Consider the following 16,448-nt stretch of genomic DNA (forward strand, 5'->3'; position numbering starts at 1 on the left):
AAAGGAAGACATAGACTGGAAGAAAGTATTTGCAATACATATATACATATATACACACAGATATTGTAGGGGAGGAAGACATTTCCTCTATCCAAATGTGGGTTCGTCTAGCCGGAGAACGAATTAAATTCACATGAGACAGAATAGCAAGAGAAAATTAAACAAAAGCTTTATGAGGAACCATGGCCCGGGCCTTTCTTCCCGAAGGAAGAAAGGGCACAGAAGAAGTGGGGTGCATAGAGTGGTTATATACCCCCAAACAGGGTGTTTCACATATGATTGAAATGTCCCTCCCACAATAGTCACAAGATTGCCCTGTAGGCACAGCACTTGATGGGCACAGCAGATAGTGGGTCTGCTATCTCGGTGGGCGTAGCAGGAGGCAATTCTATTGTCTAGAGCTGGGTGGTCACAGGTGAGTGCAGCAATCAGTTCCTAGCCTAAGGAAAGATGCTTAATCCTGAAGGAAATGCCAATGTTGGGAGGGGGAGGGAAGTCAGTTACAGGAGGTTACCAGAAACAGGAATAAGATCATTATGCAGATTTAAGTCCTTGCCTTTGGCATTGATTAAGAGTTTCTAGGGAGAAGGTCATCTCCTTTCTTCTTCCTGGTACAGAGAGGGAGCCACCTTTTACAGATAGAGATTTACCTTACAAATGTAAATGTGTCCTAACAAAGGGCAAGTTCCATTCCTCAGAGCCTCCTTCCCTGTCCCAGTTTATCAAAAGCAATCACCCTCAAATAATCCTGATCCCAAAGAGACATATCTTGTGGTGGCCAATTCCAGACCCCTACAATATATACATGTATCTAACAAGGGATTTGTATCCAAATTATATAAAGAACTCTTACAACTCCGTAAGACAACAGACAAACCCAATTTTCAAAAAAGATTGAACAGACACTTCAATGGGCAAAAGGTTGAACAGACACTTCACAAAAGAAGATACACAAATGGCCAATAAACACATGAAAAGATGCTCAATGTCATTAGTCTTAAGGAAAATGCAAAATAAAAACCACAATGAGATACCATTACACCAACCATAATGAGTAAATGTAAAAAGCCTGACAATATCAAGTGTTGGCAATGATATGAAGCAACTTGAACTCTCATATGTACTGGGAAAATAAAGTAATGCAACCACACTGGAAAACAAACTAGAAGTTTCTTACAAAATTAAACATGCACTTACCATAAGATTCAACAATCAAATTCCTAGGTATTTAATAAAAAGAAATGAAAACACATGTCCACACAGAGACTTGCACATGAATGTTCATGGCAGTTTTATTCGTAATAGCCAAACACTGGAAACACAGCAAATGTCCATAGGTGGATGAACAAATTGTGCTATATCTTTACAATGGAATGCTACTCAGTAACAAAAAGAATGAACTAATGATACATGCAAGAACATGAACTAATTTGAAAAACATGCTGAGCAAAAAGAAGCCAGATACAAAAGAGCACATGATGTAGGAAATTCTATAATAGGCAAAACTAATTGATAGTGACAGAAAACATAGCACTGCTTGCCTGGGACTGGGTGGGTGGGGAGGAGCAGAGAAGAGTTTTGGAGGTGATGAAAATGTTCTATGTCTTGATTTGTTGGTATTTAAGTGGTGTATACATTTGTTAAAAACCCATTGATCTCATGATTTAAAATAGATGTGTTTCATTGCATTAAAGTATAATTCAATAAAGTTAATATTTAAAATGTTAAGGTCAAGAAAAACAAGGAAATCACGAAGAACTGTCCCAGATTAAAGGAGACTAAATGTATATACACAACTAAATGTATTGCATGATCCTGAACATGGAGGAGAAACACCTATAAATGACATTGTGGGGGCAGGTGACAAAATTTGAATAGGGATTATAGATGAAATCATAGTACTGTAGAAATGCTAAATTCCCTGATTTTGATAATTGTACTATGTTTATACAAGACATAGTCCTTGTTCTTGTAAAATATTTAGACAAAGAGACATAATGTCCTCAATTTATTATCAAATGGATCAGCGAGGAGAGAGAAAGAGAACTGCCAAGTGCAGCTAAAACAAAATAGAAACAAATGGTAACTATGGATAAAGGTTATATGAGAGCTCCTTGTATGATTGTTTTAACTATTCAATAAGTTTGAAATTATAGTAAAATCAATCAATATTTTTTTTTAATGAGAGGTAAGCATCTAGATTAGGGGGACACGGGGGAGGAAAACTACTTTTTAGTTCTTAATTGTGCTCTCTCTCAAAGCCTGAGGCTATTGAAATGATTTATCCTATCTATAAGGAAAAGACCTAGCTAGTCTCTTTATCAGAGTTCTCTAATTGGCTCTGTGGCTGGTTCAGGGAAAGAGAAAGAGAATTTTGCAGGGTCATTGAAGAGAGAGGTAACTGCTTTCCAAAGACAAAATCTTCCCCTTTTCCCCAAGAAGACACATGGCATCTGATCTCCTAAATCATGGTCCAAAAGAGCATTTTCTTCCTCTTCCAACTCATCTCTCTTTACACAATGGAACAAGTCCTGCTGTCAAAAACATTAATTTGTAAGTAATCACAAATTATCATAGGAAACAAACAAAAGAATGACAAAAATCCATTTCACCTTTTCTTCTGTGTCAGTTGAAGTGGGGCATTTAAAACACAATCAATTCTCTTCTCACAGATGCAATTATAGGGGGCAGAGCAATCAGTATTTGTTATTCTTGTTGAGGTTAAAAATGCACATTTTCCTTTTCTCTCAGGAAGCAAACTCATTATTGCAGAGTTACTGTAGAACAGAAAACATACATGGTGGACTGTTGAATTCTGAAGCTGACAATAACATAAATCATAATCTTTTTAAGTCTGTTGCCTAAAGATCTGGAATATGGAAATGTTAATCATAACTTCATCACTAAAAGATTTTCTTTCACTTTTACCTCATTAACTAGAATAACAGCCTATTGATCACACCCATAATCTTCCATTTTATTGCCCACTAAGAATTTCTGTTCAGAAGGCAAAATTACCCTGCAATATTGCTATGGGATCTTGATAAATAGCAAACCGGCTTTCTTATGTTAATTTTTTCAATAAAATTGAGAGATTAAAAAGAACTGAATTTCTATGACAAAGATAACCAGTTCTTGTGTGCATATACGTTAAGGAGAAAAAAATAGAATTGGAATATAGGTAGAGATGAGGTTGTTTAATGGATGTCTTTATTCATTTTGTTTCTTTTCCTTCCCTACCCTATAGCTAATAATTATTAGCTAAAACATAACAATCCATTGAAAAATATCTAAAAGCAGGACTTCTATCTCAGCAAAGTGGTGGATTAGATATCGGAACTATCTTCCTATTGAAACAATTAATAATGATGAATAAAAAAAATTTAAACCTTGAATAAATTTATGAACTGGCAAGAAGCAAATTCATACTCAGGCTGACGGTTAAGTAAAAGTGGGAACCCAGAAGGGTAAGTGAAGCTCTGAAGTCGATTTTTCCCTTAATTGATGTAGTAGGCTGAATAATGAATTCCACCCAAGATTCTAAATAGAAGACAAGCTACCTAGAGTGAAGACCTAAAAGGGATATATCTTCAGTATAAACCACCGAAGAACTTTCTTGAATCTTGGACTTAAACAGAAGAGAAAAAGATTAATCTCAACTAAGAGTTCAAAATCTTATCATCAAAATCTTATCATCCCTCATGTAGTCTGCATTTGCTTTATTATTTAAGAATATTCAAATCTGCTACAGGAATAAAGAGAAATAAACAAGGAAGATAAATGAAACTAAATAGCTCATGAGGCAGAGGTGGAACACATAAGCTGTGTTAAGTACGTATAAGTAAGTAACCTATGAGACAGGTTAAGTATAGATACAGTAAGTAGAACATGTGTGTGCTGATCATGGGAAAGGAAGAAAGAGCGACTTAGACACTAAATATAATACTCAAAATATACTCGGTGCACATAGATACTCAACATCCATGAGATCTTAAGGTCCCCAACCAATGGTGACACTCATTCTGGCCCTCAGCCTAAGAAACTCAAATAAAACCCATGCTCCTAAGGTTGATTAGAAAACTGCTGCTGTGGCCTGGCTTACATGCTCCTGCATCTCCCCAATAGAGAAAATGTTCATGCTGCCCTCAAGAACCTTCTGTCTGTTGGGCCCCTTTACTCAAACGTCAAGTCTGGTGCTAGAAACCTTCAGCAGGGAAGGGGTATGCAGCATAGAGAGCCAGGCCACATGAAGACTGCATGATCCAGGACTCAGTTGATCCTTTCACCCGCTTGCACCTTGTCCTAGATGGCAACCTCGCCCATCCCACCCAAGTGTGAGAGCTAAAGAAATGGGATACATTTCTTTCCCCTTGCAGAGTGCAATGAGTTTTAAATTGATTTAATTAATCATGCAATTTGAGCTTGTTAATTTGGCTCATGAGCCTTTTTGTTCTGTGACCTCTGAGATTGTTGGCCTGAAAGTGTACTTAGAGGCTACAATTACATTAAGGTAATTTCCTGCATGACATGTTTTGTAGGTTTGCAGCCCAGAACTAGACTTACAGGGCCCATATCTAGAATTTAGAATCAGTGGCCCTGATTCATAGTGCCCCACGGAATCCAATCTTGAAGAAGCCACCTTCATCTCAATCCTTGAATAATTTCCACAGCAGATCAAAAAGGGAAACAAAAATCACTAAACACTGTGAAGAAGATGGCATGATGAACAAAAACCAGCAGAAACAATAGAGTGGACTCACAAAACTTCAAAGATAAGAATGATCAGATACCAAATACAAAATAAGAACAATTACTGTCTTTCAAGAAATAAAAGACAGTGTGAAAACATGAGTAACTAGCAAGAAGATTTGGAAACATAAAATAGAATTTCTACAAATAAAGAATATAATATGTCACCTAGATTTTTAATAAATCATTGAACAGTTTAACAGCAGATAATAATTAAATGTAAACTCAAGAGTTTACAAAATATTGCACTTCAAAACAGAAGAGCTATGGTGAAGGTATATGTGCGTGTGTATATTCACAAATATTTATATTTATAAATTATATAAACTAATAATTTAAAGGAGTTTCAAATGAATTTTGGGGATATTCAAAATATCCATTGGAGGTTGTCGATGGGATCATTATGACTAAGTCAGGATGATCCAATCTCTTCATAGCACTTTATGATTTTGTTTTATTTTGTGTACCTCAGAACACATCCTTCTGAGTATGTGTTTTGCACCATAGTCTTATTATTGTTAATAACTCTGTAGTACACATCTCATCCTTTTTAGCAATACTTTCTAAAACACTTTCTTAATCATTCTACTTATTCTTACCAATGACCCCTGCTTCAAAACGAGTTAAGCTGTGCAAAATAAGAGAAGATTCCTTTTAGATACAGTCCTTCCAAGGCCAAAACCAATATCAGAGTTTGGATGCATTCCAAAGACTTACGTTCCAAGAGACGTGCCATTGTCGATCCATTTCCACTTTCTTTCCTCTGCATTGTATGATAATCCAATCCAGTAGCTATCTCCATAAGTCTGGGGTTGAACAAAGTCCTATTAAGGAAACAAAACATATTATGTGACTAAATTCCAACTTGTTCAAGAATGAAAAGAAGGACAGGTAAAGGGCCCAGCTGTTTCTCTGGCAAGTACTCTGCTCCTCTCTACATCATCCTTCATCTCTCCTTCCTAGAAAACCTTCTCTCCTCTCACTCTCTGTGTTTTCATTTTTCAAAGTACTTTTCTCCAGGATTATTTATTTATGTTAAAGATGGCTGCTAGTCTCATAGATTATTTAAAACATGGAAAAATTTAAAATCTAAATATCTAACAATAGAAGAATTGTTGAACAACTTATGACACTTTATGAAACTATTCAACATCAGGCTCCAGAAAAATACTTACAGATGTAGAAAAATGATCATTACATATTCTTAAGCGAAAAAAGGAATCTTCAAAACAAATTTATTAAAACAACAAGTGTAAGTGGAGAGATGTGCCTTAGAGGCTTTAGCCTCATCAGAGAAAGACTTGCTGGAGTTCAGTAATTGGAAGTGGTGAACGGAAAAAGGGAAGTATTTGGAAATATTTATACTCCAAAAATGTAATACATCAAAGTGATATATTACATAATATCTGATTAAATGACAGAATGTATTTTAAAATATAAGTTTAAATTTAACTGTGTTTTACTGTAACAAACATAAAAAGTTATTTTATGACTTGATATCATAAATTCTTTTGTAATTTAAAGTATCTATTACATTTGCATATAAACTTTGTGTTGTTTTCCTAAATGATAAACAGAGGTTTCAGGCTGATTTTTGCAAACATTTCTGTATAAAAACACATTTTGTATGTGGATAGTCTTTATTAGTAAGAGATTAAAAACAAAATTTTAATATTGTTGTCACTGTATTTTCTCTTTATATAATTCTTTTTGAAAGGTATATATCTTGATGTAATATATAAGAACATTGAACAAGTAAATGTTACCTACAGATGCAATGAAAATCACTCTAAAGATAATTTGTAAAACTGTTATCACTTTTATCTTCCTCATTATTATCTCCTTTTTGCCAATGGGAAAACTGGGGCCCAGAGTAATTTACCCAGGTAAATTTACCCAAGGTCAGGCAGCCAGTAAGTGGCAGAACTGGATTTTACCCTAGGCAGTCTGGCTCCTATATTCCTAATAGTAACTATGACACTATGTTGACCCCGGGTTCTTAGTTGCCAGTTTATAGGGAACAATAACTGATGGTTCCAGGCTGCAATTTACCAAAGGATTAAGTACTTCATTAAAGGAAAAGCACATTTCTCTGTGAGCAGGTCTCCTGCAGATTCTCAGAGAGGGAGATGATTACAAAGACCCAAACTGCACCTTCAAAGGCGTTTCCAATTTAGAAATAATAATGGTCATCAGGATAGATAATATGAATTGAATGCTCAATAAGTAACAAGATCATATGCTATTAGCAGGCAGGAGTCTCCTGGGAGACTTTGCGCAATTTTTGCTCACTCAACAGACACAACACAGAGAGTAACTGAAGGTGCCTTTTCTCGATTCCCTCCTGTCCTGGAAATCTTGGGTCCAAGAATGAGAGACAGTCTAAGAGAATAAAAATGAATGTAACAATCCATGATACCAGTTCATCTTTATCATCTATTTTCAAAAGAGATAAATTGTAACATTGGCAAGTCTTTTGACATCCTGTCCAGTTTTGCTTTTTAGTGGTAAAATAATAGCAGTTTACTCCACAACAGGACCAGCGGTCTTCATTTAGTTTGCCTGCAATGTATAAGGTGAAACATTAAACTTCTTGTCCTCTGGTATTCTGTGAAGCAGAGTATTATATTTATCATCCCTCTATAAATAAATTCTTAATTGCTATCAATAATGATAATCTGAGGTTAATAAATATTCTGGAAACCAAGAGAAATCCGCACTCCCACATTCACTGCAGCATTATTCACCCTAACAAAGACATCGAAACAAGCTGCATGTCCATTGATGGATGATTCGATAAAGAAAATGTGTTTTAGACATAGATGGGATATTATTTAGCTTTAAAAAGAAGGAAATCCTGGCATATACAAGAGCATAGATAAACCTTGAGGATATTATGCTAATAACAGTGAAATAAGTCAATCACAGAAGAACAAATACAGCATGACTCCACTTATATGAGATATAAAAAATAGTCAAACTCAGAGGAACGGGAAGGGTAAAATGGTGGTTGCTGGGGCTGGAGATGGGTAGGAGCAGGGGAATGAAGAGTTGTTGTTCAGTGGGTGTACAGTTTCAATTATGCAAGATGAATAAGCTCTAGAAATCTGTCAGACAACATAAGGCCTACAGTTATTAATACTGAATTGTGCACTTAAAGACTTGTTAAAAGGGTAGATCTCATATTAACTGTTCTTACCACAAAAAATAAAGGAATATGAGGAAACTTTTGGAGATGATGGATATGTCTATTACCCTAATTGTGGATGATTTAAATGATATATGCACAGGCCAAAACACATCAAATTGCATGCATTAAATATGTGCAGCTCTTTGCATAATAATAATACCTCAATAAAGATGTTATAAAAATAATAAATTAAAATTCAAAAAATAGATTCTGGAATACCTTCTGAAGTCAAGGCAGGATGGAAATACACATACAAACACAATTATCTTTACAACAGCATCCACATTAAAGGCTTTGTGCCCATTTTAGCCTAAGTATATTTTTACTGATAGCCTCCAATTTCACATCAGCAACAAAGTGGGAGTGCCTAATTTGCCCACAGTTCCAAAAGGATCCAAATTTTCAGGGGAGCTGACATACTATTTCACCTTCTGGGAAGAGGATAAATGCAACAACTGCCGTTGAATTTTGGGAACCATAAGGTTCTGCTAATCCAAACATGTCTTCTGGGGGCTTCATCCCATATTTGAAACAAGTAACCCGAATACCCACACCACATCTAAGAGGCACAAATTAAAGTTGTTTAGTAGACCTGCATCACTAGCACATATCCTCAGCCTCTTATTAGGCCTCAAAGCTTCTGGAGGGGGAAGAAATAACGAAAAATCACGCTATCTTTCACTCATGATTTCTGCTATACCTGTATTTTGCAGAGACTTTGAAAAGATCCCCTGTTTTCGATGGCAGCTCATCTTTGCTTTAGAGAGTGACTCCAGGTCCTTCTTCAGCTGAAGATTTTCATTTTTGAGAATGTCATATTCTAGAGTCTTATTTGTCAAAAGTTGCTCCTTTAGGTAATTGTCCTTTTGTATAATGTTGTACTTTTGACTGAAGTTTTGTGGAATTTCCTCCTGTTGAGGTTTTTCTTGAATACGCTTAAAAACTAAAATTAACAGTATAGATATAACACAAAACAGTACTCATAATGTTTAAATGTTGAAATTTAATACAAGAGAAAAAGTCTCACTTTGACAACCAACTCATTTTATTACTTTAATTAGGAATTTGACATTTAGAAAGTAACACCTCAATGAACTGACCACAGGAATTGAAACATCAAATTTCTCACTATTAGCAACTTAAGCATAGCATAAATAAAATAAGATATCTGAATAAAATTATAATGGTAACCCCTGATCGTTCAGTTTAGTTTCTTATTAACAGTTAGCACATCATTTACAAATAAATACAAAAGTAAAAATCAGTCAATCAACCTTTAGCAACACATCTTCTGAGTATGAAAATCTGCACTAAGAAACATGAAGAAACAGCCCCAGTATTATTGGACTAGATGGAACATCCAGAGAAGAAAAAGGAGGAAGATCTAAATATTTAATTTTATCTGAGTGAATCATAAGAGTGATTTTCTCTAAAGATGTCAAGGAATTCAAATAAAAGACAAAGGTTGAATTCAAGATCATCTAACATCCATGTGTAGAATCACTCTTTTTACTAAATTATTTCTTTATTGTATACTTCGAAAACTTCAAGGGAAAGTCATAATTTCTTTCTTTTTTTTTTGAGGAAGATTAGCTCTGAGCTAACATCTGCCACCATTCCTCCTCTTTTTGCTGAGGAAGACTGGACCTGAGTTAACATCCATGACCACCTTCCTCGACTTTATATGTGGGACGCCTGCCACAGCATGACCTGACAAGCAGTGCAAAGGTCCGCACCCCAGATCCAAACCGGCGAACCCCGGGCTGACAAAGCAGAACACTCTAACTTAACTGCTGTGCCACCGGGCAAGCCTCCATAATTTCTTTTGAAGAGCTGTTTTTAAAAGAATGTTTAGCCAAGATTCACAATCATCTAAAGTCAGAGGGAAGAATATTACTAAGTCCTGTATCAGAAAGAATGTTACCGTGTATTACACAGAATGAGAAAGATCATTAAAGATGAAGACATTGGAATAGGTAAGTAAAATGAAAATGACATTGTGATGTGTCTAAGGAAAAATCACAAAAAAAAGAGCCACCTGGGACATTGCCTGATTATAGCCAAGGAACAATTGTTGGAGCATGGTTAATATCGGCATAATTAGTGGTCACTGCTATTACTCAGACTTGAAGGATACAGTTCAATTACTCACTGTTTGTCCCCAACACTATGACCGTCACCAAAAGAAGTAAACAGAGGATCCCAAGAGTCACTACCAAGAGATGCCAGGGCACTGAAAACTCTTGAAATAAAGAAGGAAGAAGATAATCATTAGGAGTAGTCTGGCCCACTACTCACCTTAACCTAGGACAACATTTGGAACAAAAAGATAATCTTCTCTAAAATTTTTTCAAAAATATATCATGCAAATTGATTTAAATTTGTGATCTCATAATTACAGTTTTAAAGTTTTCAATTTACGACTGACATACACTCATTGTAGAAATGTTACACACAAGAACAGTCCTATAGGATTTTAAAAGTACATCCCTTATAACAGCACAGATAACAACAGACACAATACACGTTTATAAGGATCTACACTGACATGTATACTCCTTCCTGTGATCACAATCATGAAGAGCAAGGACAAAGCAGTCAATATTCCTGAGAAATTGGTGGCCAATAGAGGCTATTCTGAAGCTGCAAATGTGATTGGGGTTCATCCTTAAAGGAGTTTCTAGCAATCAACTTTCTTTTCCATCAATTCTGTTTGTTACTATATTTATCCTCCTAATTTTGAGGTCTTCAGTTTCTGAAGGTTGAATCTCTGTCACTAGATTAAACAAGTAAAAGTTATTCTCAATTTAGAGTTTGTGACAATATTTGAGGAGAGAGAGAAAGAAAAGTTAGACTGCTCCTTTTGGTTTGAACATTTTTGTTACTTCATTGCCATTAGGTTTCGTAAGCATTTAAGACACTTAAAATATCATTTCTGTGAATAAAAACATTGTTTCTAACGCACATTTTTCATGTCTCATTCGTTAAAGACTTTATTTGTCTAGTGAATGAAATCTTTTCTTGAGACTCTAGTCTCTCCTTTACCTTTTATTTTTTTTGGAAACATTTGCTCTGACCTAACTTCGATTGCCAATCTTCCTCTCTCTCTTTCTTTTTACTCTCCAAAGCCCCTGTACTTAGTTGTATATTCTATTGCAAGTCCTTCTAGTTCTTCTGTGTGAGCTGCCACCACAGCATGGCTACTGACAGGTGAATGATGTGGCTCCATGCCCGGAAACCAAACCTAGACGGCCAAAGCAGTGCAAGGTCGTCTTGGCTGGCTCTGTCCTTTACTTTTAAAGGCCTCGTGAATTCCTCTTAAACAAATTTGAATGAAAACATTCTATTAGCTTCTTAAATTTAAAAGAATTCATTAATTTCTCTGTTCTCACAAACTTTAAAAAATCAATCTCGTTCTACTAGTCTACACAGTTATGATTTCATATTAACATCTGAGAACCTAAAGTACAGATAGGAACACTTTCTTCAAAACTCTAAAGTTTGAGAATCCATAAAAGATAGGTGTATCTAGATGCTTAAAACATATACCTTTGTCATCATCTTTCCCAGGCCTTTGAGTACTGCCAGGCCTCAATCGATTTTGTGACTGTGAAGGAGCCTGAAGAAATCTCAAGGAGGAATAAGTCACTTCTTGATTGCTCATGTCTAGAATAAGAAGAGAAATATGTTTTGCATTAAAACTTTGCAACAGGAGTATTTCTGTCTAAAGAAAAATTAAAATGTCAGCCTATAGGAACCTACCCAGGATTAAGAGGTATGTGTGTATATCTGTGTGTGTATGGGGGGGGGCTGTTTATCAACTCCTTTATGCACCTAAAGCTCGTAGACTGAGTGTGATTTATATAAGAAATGGATAACATTTCCATATCTCTGATAAAGCTATTTATGCCCATAGTGATTACTGCCATAATTATTAAAAAATACAGAGAGAGTTTTTTTAAAAACCTACCAATAGATTGAATATGCTGGGTCCTATTGCCCCAGTCAATATAGCTCAAAATGTTCAACATACATATACAAATGTTAGGCAGAATTGGTACCATCCCAAATTACTGACATACTTTTAAAACTATCAATTCAAAACACAAGAATTCTGTGTCTTTGAAATTCTGAAAAAATATAAATATCTTCATTTAAAGAAACTGAAAATATATGTTCTGATATGCATACAAGTATTAAAAAGTTCTTGCATTCTCTTTAATTACAACAAGACTCTACCAGAGTGTTTCCCAAAGTGTATCCCATGCACCATCTGCTAAACAATTACTGAGGTTAACACTGCAGATTGGTTAACATCGTACATTCCAATGACCCACGCAAGATGTGTTGAATAAAAGTCTCTTAAGTTGGAGCCTAGACACTTGTATTTTTAATCCCCCAAAATTCTATGTATATTAAAATTTTAGAAATTGTCTTCTAGTGTATGATGTTGCCAGAGAAGGCTATGTGAAAATAAAATTTGTCAGTGGGCAGTCATTAGTTAATATCCATAAAGTATTCAATCTATTAATGGATACTAATATAAAAAGAAATTTTTAAAAAATATATATTTAAAATTTACCTTGCTGTTTATATTAATCATTGGGAAAAGATGATATCCACAAAACAAGAAATTTTGAAAATAAATTGCACATGTAACTATATTCTTTAATTTTTTTAATTTACAAAATTTTCTAAACTTAATTATTCAAAATTTTCTCTAATTTCCTAAGGAAAAGGAGTCTTTTCTATTACAGAATCCTTTGAGATTGATAGTATGTAAACCATTAGGCCCAAATGAAAAGCAGTTAACTCCCAAATCTCTCTTCATTTCGATAACACAAAGCAAAAATCGTAGCATACTGAAAAAAAATAAATAACTTTCCATGAATGCTGAACTACAGTTTTCACATCCTTCTGAGTTAATGCAGTTCTAAAGCAATCAATAGAGAATGCTTTCCCATCCATCCCACGTTCATGTCATTTGTAATAAAAGGCCATATTCCTAGAATCTTTTCTTCATAAGAAGGACTAACAGTATACTCAGGTACAAAGACCTGAAGGAATAAGAGCAGAGGGTACCTGTATCTGTGCCACGCAGCGACGCAGGAGGAGAAAGCTGACCCAACAACAAGGTGGGAGAAGTCAGCCTTTCCAATCCTGGATCCCTCGGGTGTGTGAGAGGCTGTAAGACGGAAGGCAGAAATGAATTGCCTCTGAGTGGTACTCCAACTCAAAATTGGCTGCCCCTCCTCTTGACCAAAGTGATAAAAGGAAATTGTATGATAAAAGCTGAGGTTGACGGGAAAGGAAAAATGGTCACGAGCTATATGTTCCTTCATTTCAAGTAACCAACCACTTGGTACTCTTCGCAAAATAACATTCAAAATCTGCATTTGAGGACTGAAAAGATAAATGAACATAGCTTTGGGGAAAACAAAAACTAATATCTTTAACAAAGACTAGCATACTTAAAAGAAACTACTAGTAAAGACAAATTATTAAAATGTATATGTATAAATATTTATATACATACACATAAAAATATTATTACTAAATTCTTTGACTCTTACATAGCCTATTAGAAACTCTCTTACATGTTGGTATTTGAAAAAAAGATTATTTTTTCCAGTTATGTTTATTGCAGATAAACGTATTTTAGAAATTATTTTAAAACACCCATAATTCCACTATAAAAATTTTGGTGTATCTTCTTCTAGTTTTTTATCCGTACATTACGTTTACTATCAAAGTTGGTTTCATTCCAACTATGTTCTAATAAATGCTTCTTCATTTAAAAATATTTATCTAAAATTTATCTAAAGCCACATATAGTTATTAACCATATGGATTATACCATAATTTATTTATATAATCTCCTACCACTGGATATTTATGTTGTTCCCAATTTTTTGCTGGTATAAAAAATATTTGGCCTATACTTTTGAATATTTTCCTAGGTAAATTTTTTAAACATGAAATTACGGGGTCAAGGGATATAAACCATAAAAACCTTTGAAACATATTACTAAATGCCCTCCAGAAAAATGCTTCCCATTTATATTCCACTAGCTGTGTATGAAAATGTTTACTATTGATTTTTAAGAGACACTGGTGAATTATTCCTCTATTTGAGTTTTGTGTAAGAATATTACTTCATAAAGATCTACAACCTTCCAGCTAAAAGAAATTTATTTCTACAACTCTTTCTATGAGCCAAAGCCTGCCAGAATACACCCAAATCTGTCGTTGAAGTTCACTTTCGTTTGATACAGGCCTTGTCATTCTTCTGACATACAGCTCTATGAAGCCAATTTAAATTGCTCTTCAAATAAGGTGAGAGTGGTTACTATGGAGTGTGGAGGAAGAGGAGTGAGGTGTGGAACAGAAGGGGAAATTGATTATTCGAGACAAACCCATCCAGATTTCACCAGCTCGGACCAAATTCCTTGCTTATTCTTTCCTTCTCTTATGACCTCTAGCCACAGCTAAACCATCCCACTTTAGAAGTCTTCCCCACTCCTCAGTTTGCTCCTGCCCCGACCTCTCTTCCCAACTACTTTACAGACACGGTCTACTGAGTGTTCTGACCACTAGTACCCAGTGTAGGTTATGCTGCCTGTTGTTTGCCCTCAACTGGCCTACTTGTCTCCCAATGCAGCCCTTAATCTCTGAATCACCACTGAGCTCTGCCGCTTGTCACCACGTGCAGGCAGGCCACTGAAATACCTCCCAGAGTCGAATTTAATTCAATAACATAAGCAAAGTTTCATGGGAGGAGTCTGCACACTTCAGGGACACCTGCTGCTGGGCATTTCTTTCTCTTAACTGTAATCTTGGATTGGCTTTGTCAATCTCAAAATAAAGAAAGATCCCCAGCCCTCTATCCCAATGCCAAAAATAAATAAAAGAAGCTCTGCTGAGAGAACATAGAGTGTAGGGGTGGGAGAAAGAGTAATGGTTGTCGAGAAGGCAGCAGAGAGAGACACCATCATTTATTGGAGGACCTACTGTGTGTATAACCATATTGAAACTTCTTAAAGCTGACAGCTATTATTATTGCCCTAATTTTGCAAATGGAGAAATTAGTATTAAGAGGTTAATTGACTTGCCAAAGGACACATTATTGCTAATTCTTGACCCATGTTTAAAATCAAGCCTGACTGAATACACAGAGCACAAATGGACTATGGATTCAAAGGGCCTGGATTTCCAGCAAACCTCTGCCACAAAGCATGAATTCTGGAACCAGGCAGATATGGATTGAAATAGCAGCCCCAGCTCCTCTGTTTGACTTGAAGCAAGTCACCTCACTTCTCTAAACCTTGGATTCACCATAGCTAAATAGGGATAATATCTTTTAATTATTTAAATCAATATTAAATTAATTAATGTAATATTTAATATGAGATAGTTTATATAAAGTGCCTAACCAGACCTGGAAAATATATAGTAGGCACTCATTAAATGTTAAATATTATTATTTGAGGTGCAAGATTCAAATCCTTCCTAGCTGTAAAAATTTGAACAAGTCACTCTAAATCTTTAGCCTCATTTTCCTCACATGTTCAACATGAGTATCACTAACTTCATAGATTTGGAAGAATTCAATGAGATTATCTTTACGGATAGGATTTCTTAGACTTCAAAATAGGTAAATGTTCATTTTTCCACTCTCTTCCAAGGTAATATAAATAGTGGAAGAGCCAGGACTGCAACCCAACAATCCTGACACACTGAGCTAGGTTCTCTATCCTAACACGTCAGGTTTGGAGTGCAGATGCTTGGAGGAAAGTGTGTGTGTGTACAAGGTGGAAGGCCCACATTAGTACAATTTAGGAGCTGGAAATGTGTGGCAGCATACCACTACCTCTCTAGAAAAACCATTCTGTAACCTCAGCTCTGGTTATTTACATCTTGCAGCCCCGTGGAGATACTGGTAATGTTGAGCTTTCTTTCTGTTTTCATTTACACCCTTATAGTTGATGGAGGGTAGACAGTTCTCATGATGGGAGCTAGACAGGTACACAACACCTTTTTACACTTACATAATTGTTTGTCTCCTCTATATAAATTCCACAGGGTGAGTACCACGTCTGTCTGGTTCATTATCGTAACTGCAGCACATAGAAGAGAGATGATGCCTACATGTGCACCCCATGAACATGTTACAATTAAGAAAATTGACTATAAAAACCTAGATTTTTCAGTTTTAGAGAGAGGGAGAATGTGACAATGATTGGAAAGACAAATTGTACAGCTGTTCCCTCTAAGCTCTAGTTTCTTTTACACTAGGCTCTGAATTTCTGGAAAAGGTATATTTCTTCTTACATGAGAAGACAACCAGCATCAGAAGATAACAGCAGTAACTTCCAATGGGACTAACTGGAACTCCTAGCATGGCCCTTCAATCAAAGGACAAAACTGAAGCACCAAAGTTCATCTATCACAACCACAGTTAATAAAACAGAAAGAGGAGGAAATTGACAAATGTTTTCATGTTCTTGAA

The 16,448-nt window shown here is 35.5% G+C and overlaps 1 protein-coding gene across 2 annotated transcripts in view; it reads right to left on the reverse strand.

Moving 5' to 3' along the window:
• Positions 1 to 1,272: 1,272 nt before the first annotated feature.
• Positions 1,273 to 16,448, reverse strand: part of LOC106834102 (killer cell lectin-like receptor 2) — a 68,533-nt gene continuing 53,357 nt past the window's right edge. Inside the window, exons 2-9 of one of the 2 annotated variants that reach the window (XM_070494146.1) lie at positions 13,022 to 13,124; positions 11,489 to 11,605; positions 10,092 to 10,181; positions 8,640 to 8,882; positions 7,169 to 7,311; positions 5,467 to 5,573; positions 2,613 to 2,777; positions 1,273 to 2,534 (exon numbers count right to left, since the gene is read on the reverse strand). In XM_070494146.1, the coding sequence (XP_070350247.1) occupies positions 2,513 to 2,534; positions 2,613 to 2,777; positions 5,467 to 5,573; positions 7,169 to 7,311; positions 8,640 to 8,882; positions 10,092 to 10,181; positions 11,489 to 11,605; positions 13,022 to 13,124 (990 nt within the window). In that variant the 3' untranslated portion in view covers positions 1,273 to 2,512. The remainder of the gene's footprint in view (positions 2,535 to 2,612; positions 2,778 to 5,466; positions 5,574 to 7,168; positions 7,312 to 8,639; positions 8,883 to 10,091; positions 10,182 to 11,488; positions 11,606 to 13,021; positions 13,125 to 16,448) is intronic. The other variant, XM_014845571.3, reaches the window with a different exon arrangement.

The sequence above is a fragment of the Equus asinus genome, chromosome 22, assembly GCF_041296235.1.
Source record: "Equus asinus isolate D_3611 breed Donkey chromosome 22, EquAss-T2T_v2, whole genome shotgun sequence".
Classification (NCBI taxonomy): Eukaryota; Metazoa; Chordata; class Mammalia; order Perissodactyla; family Equidae; genus Equus; species Equus asinus.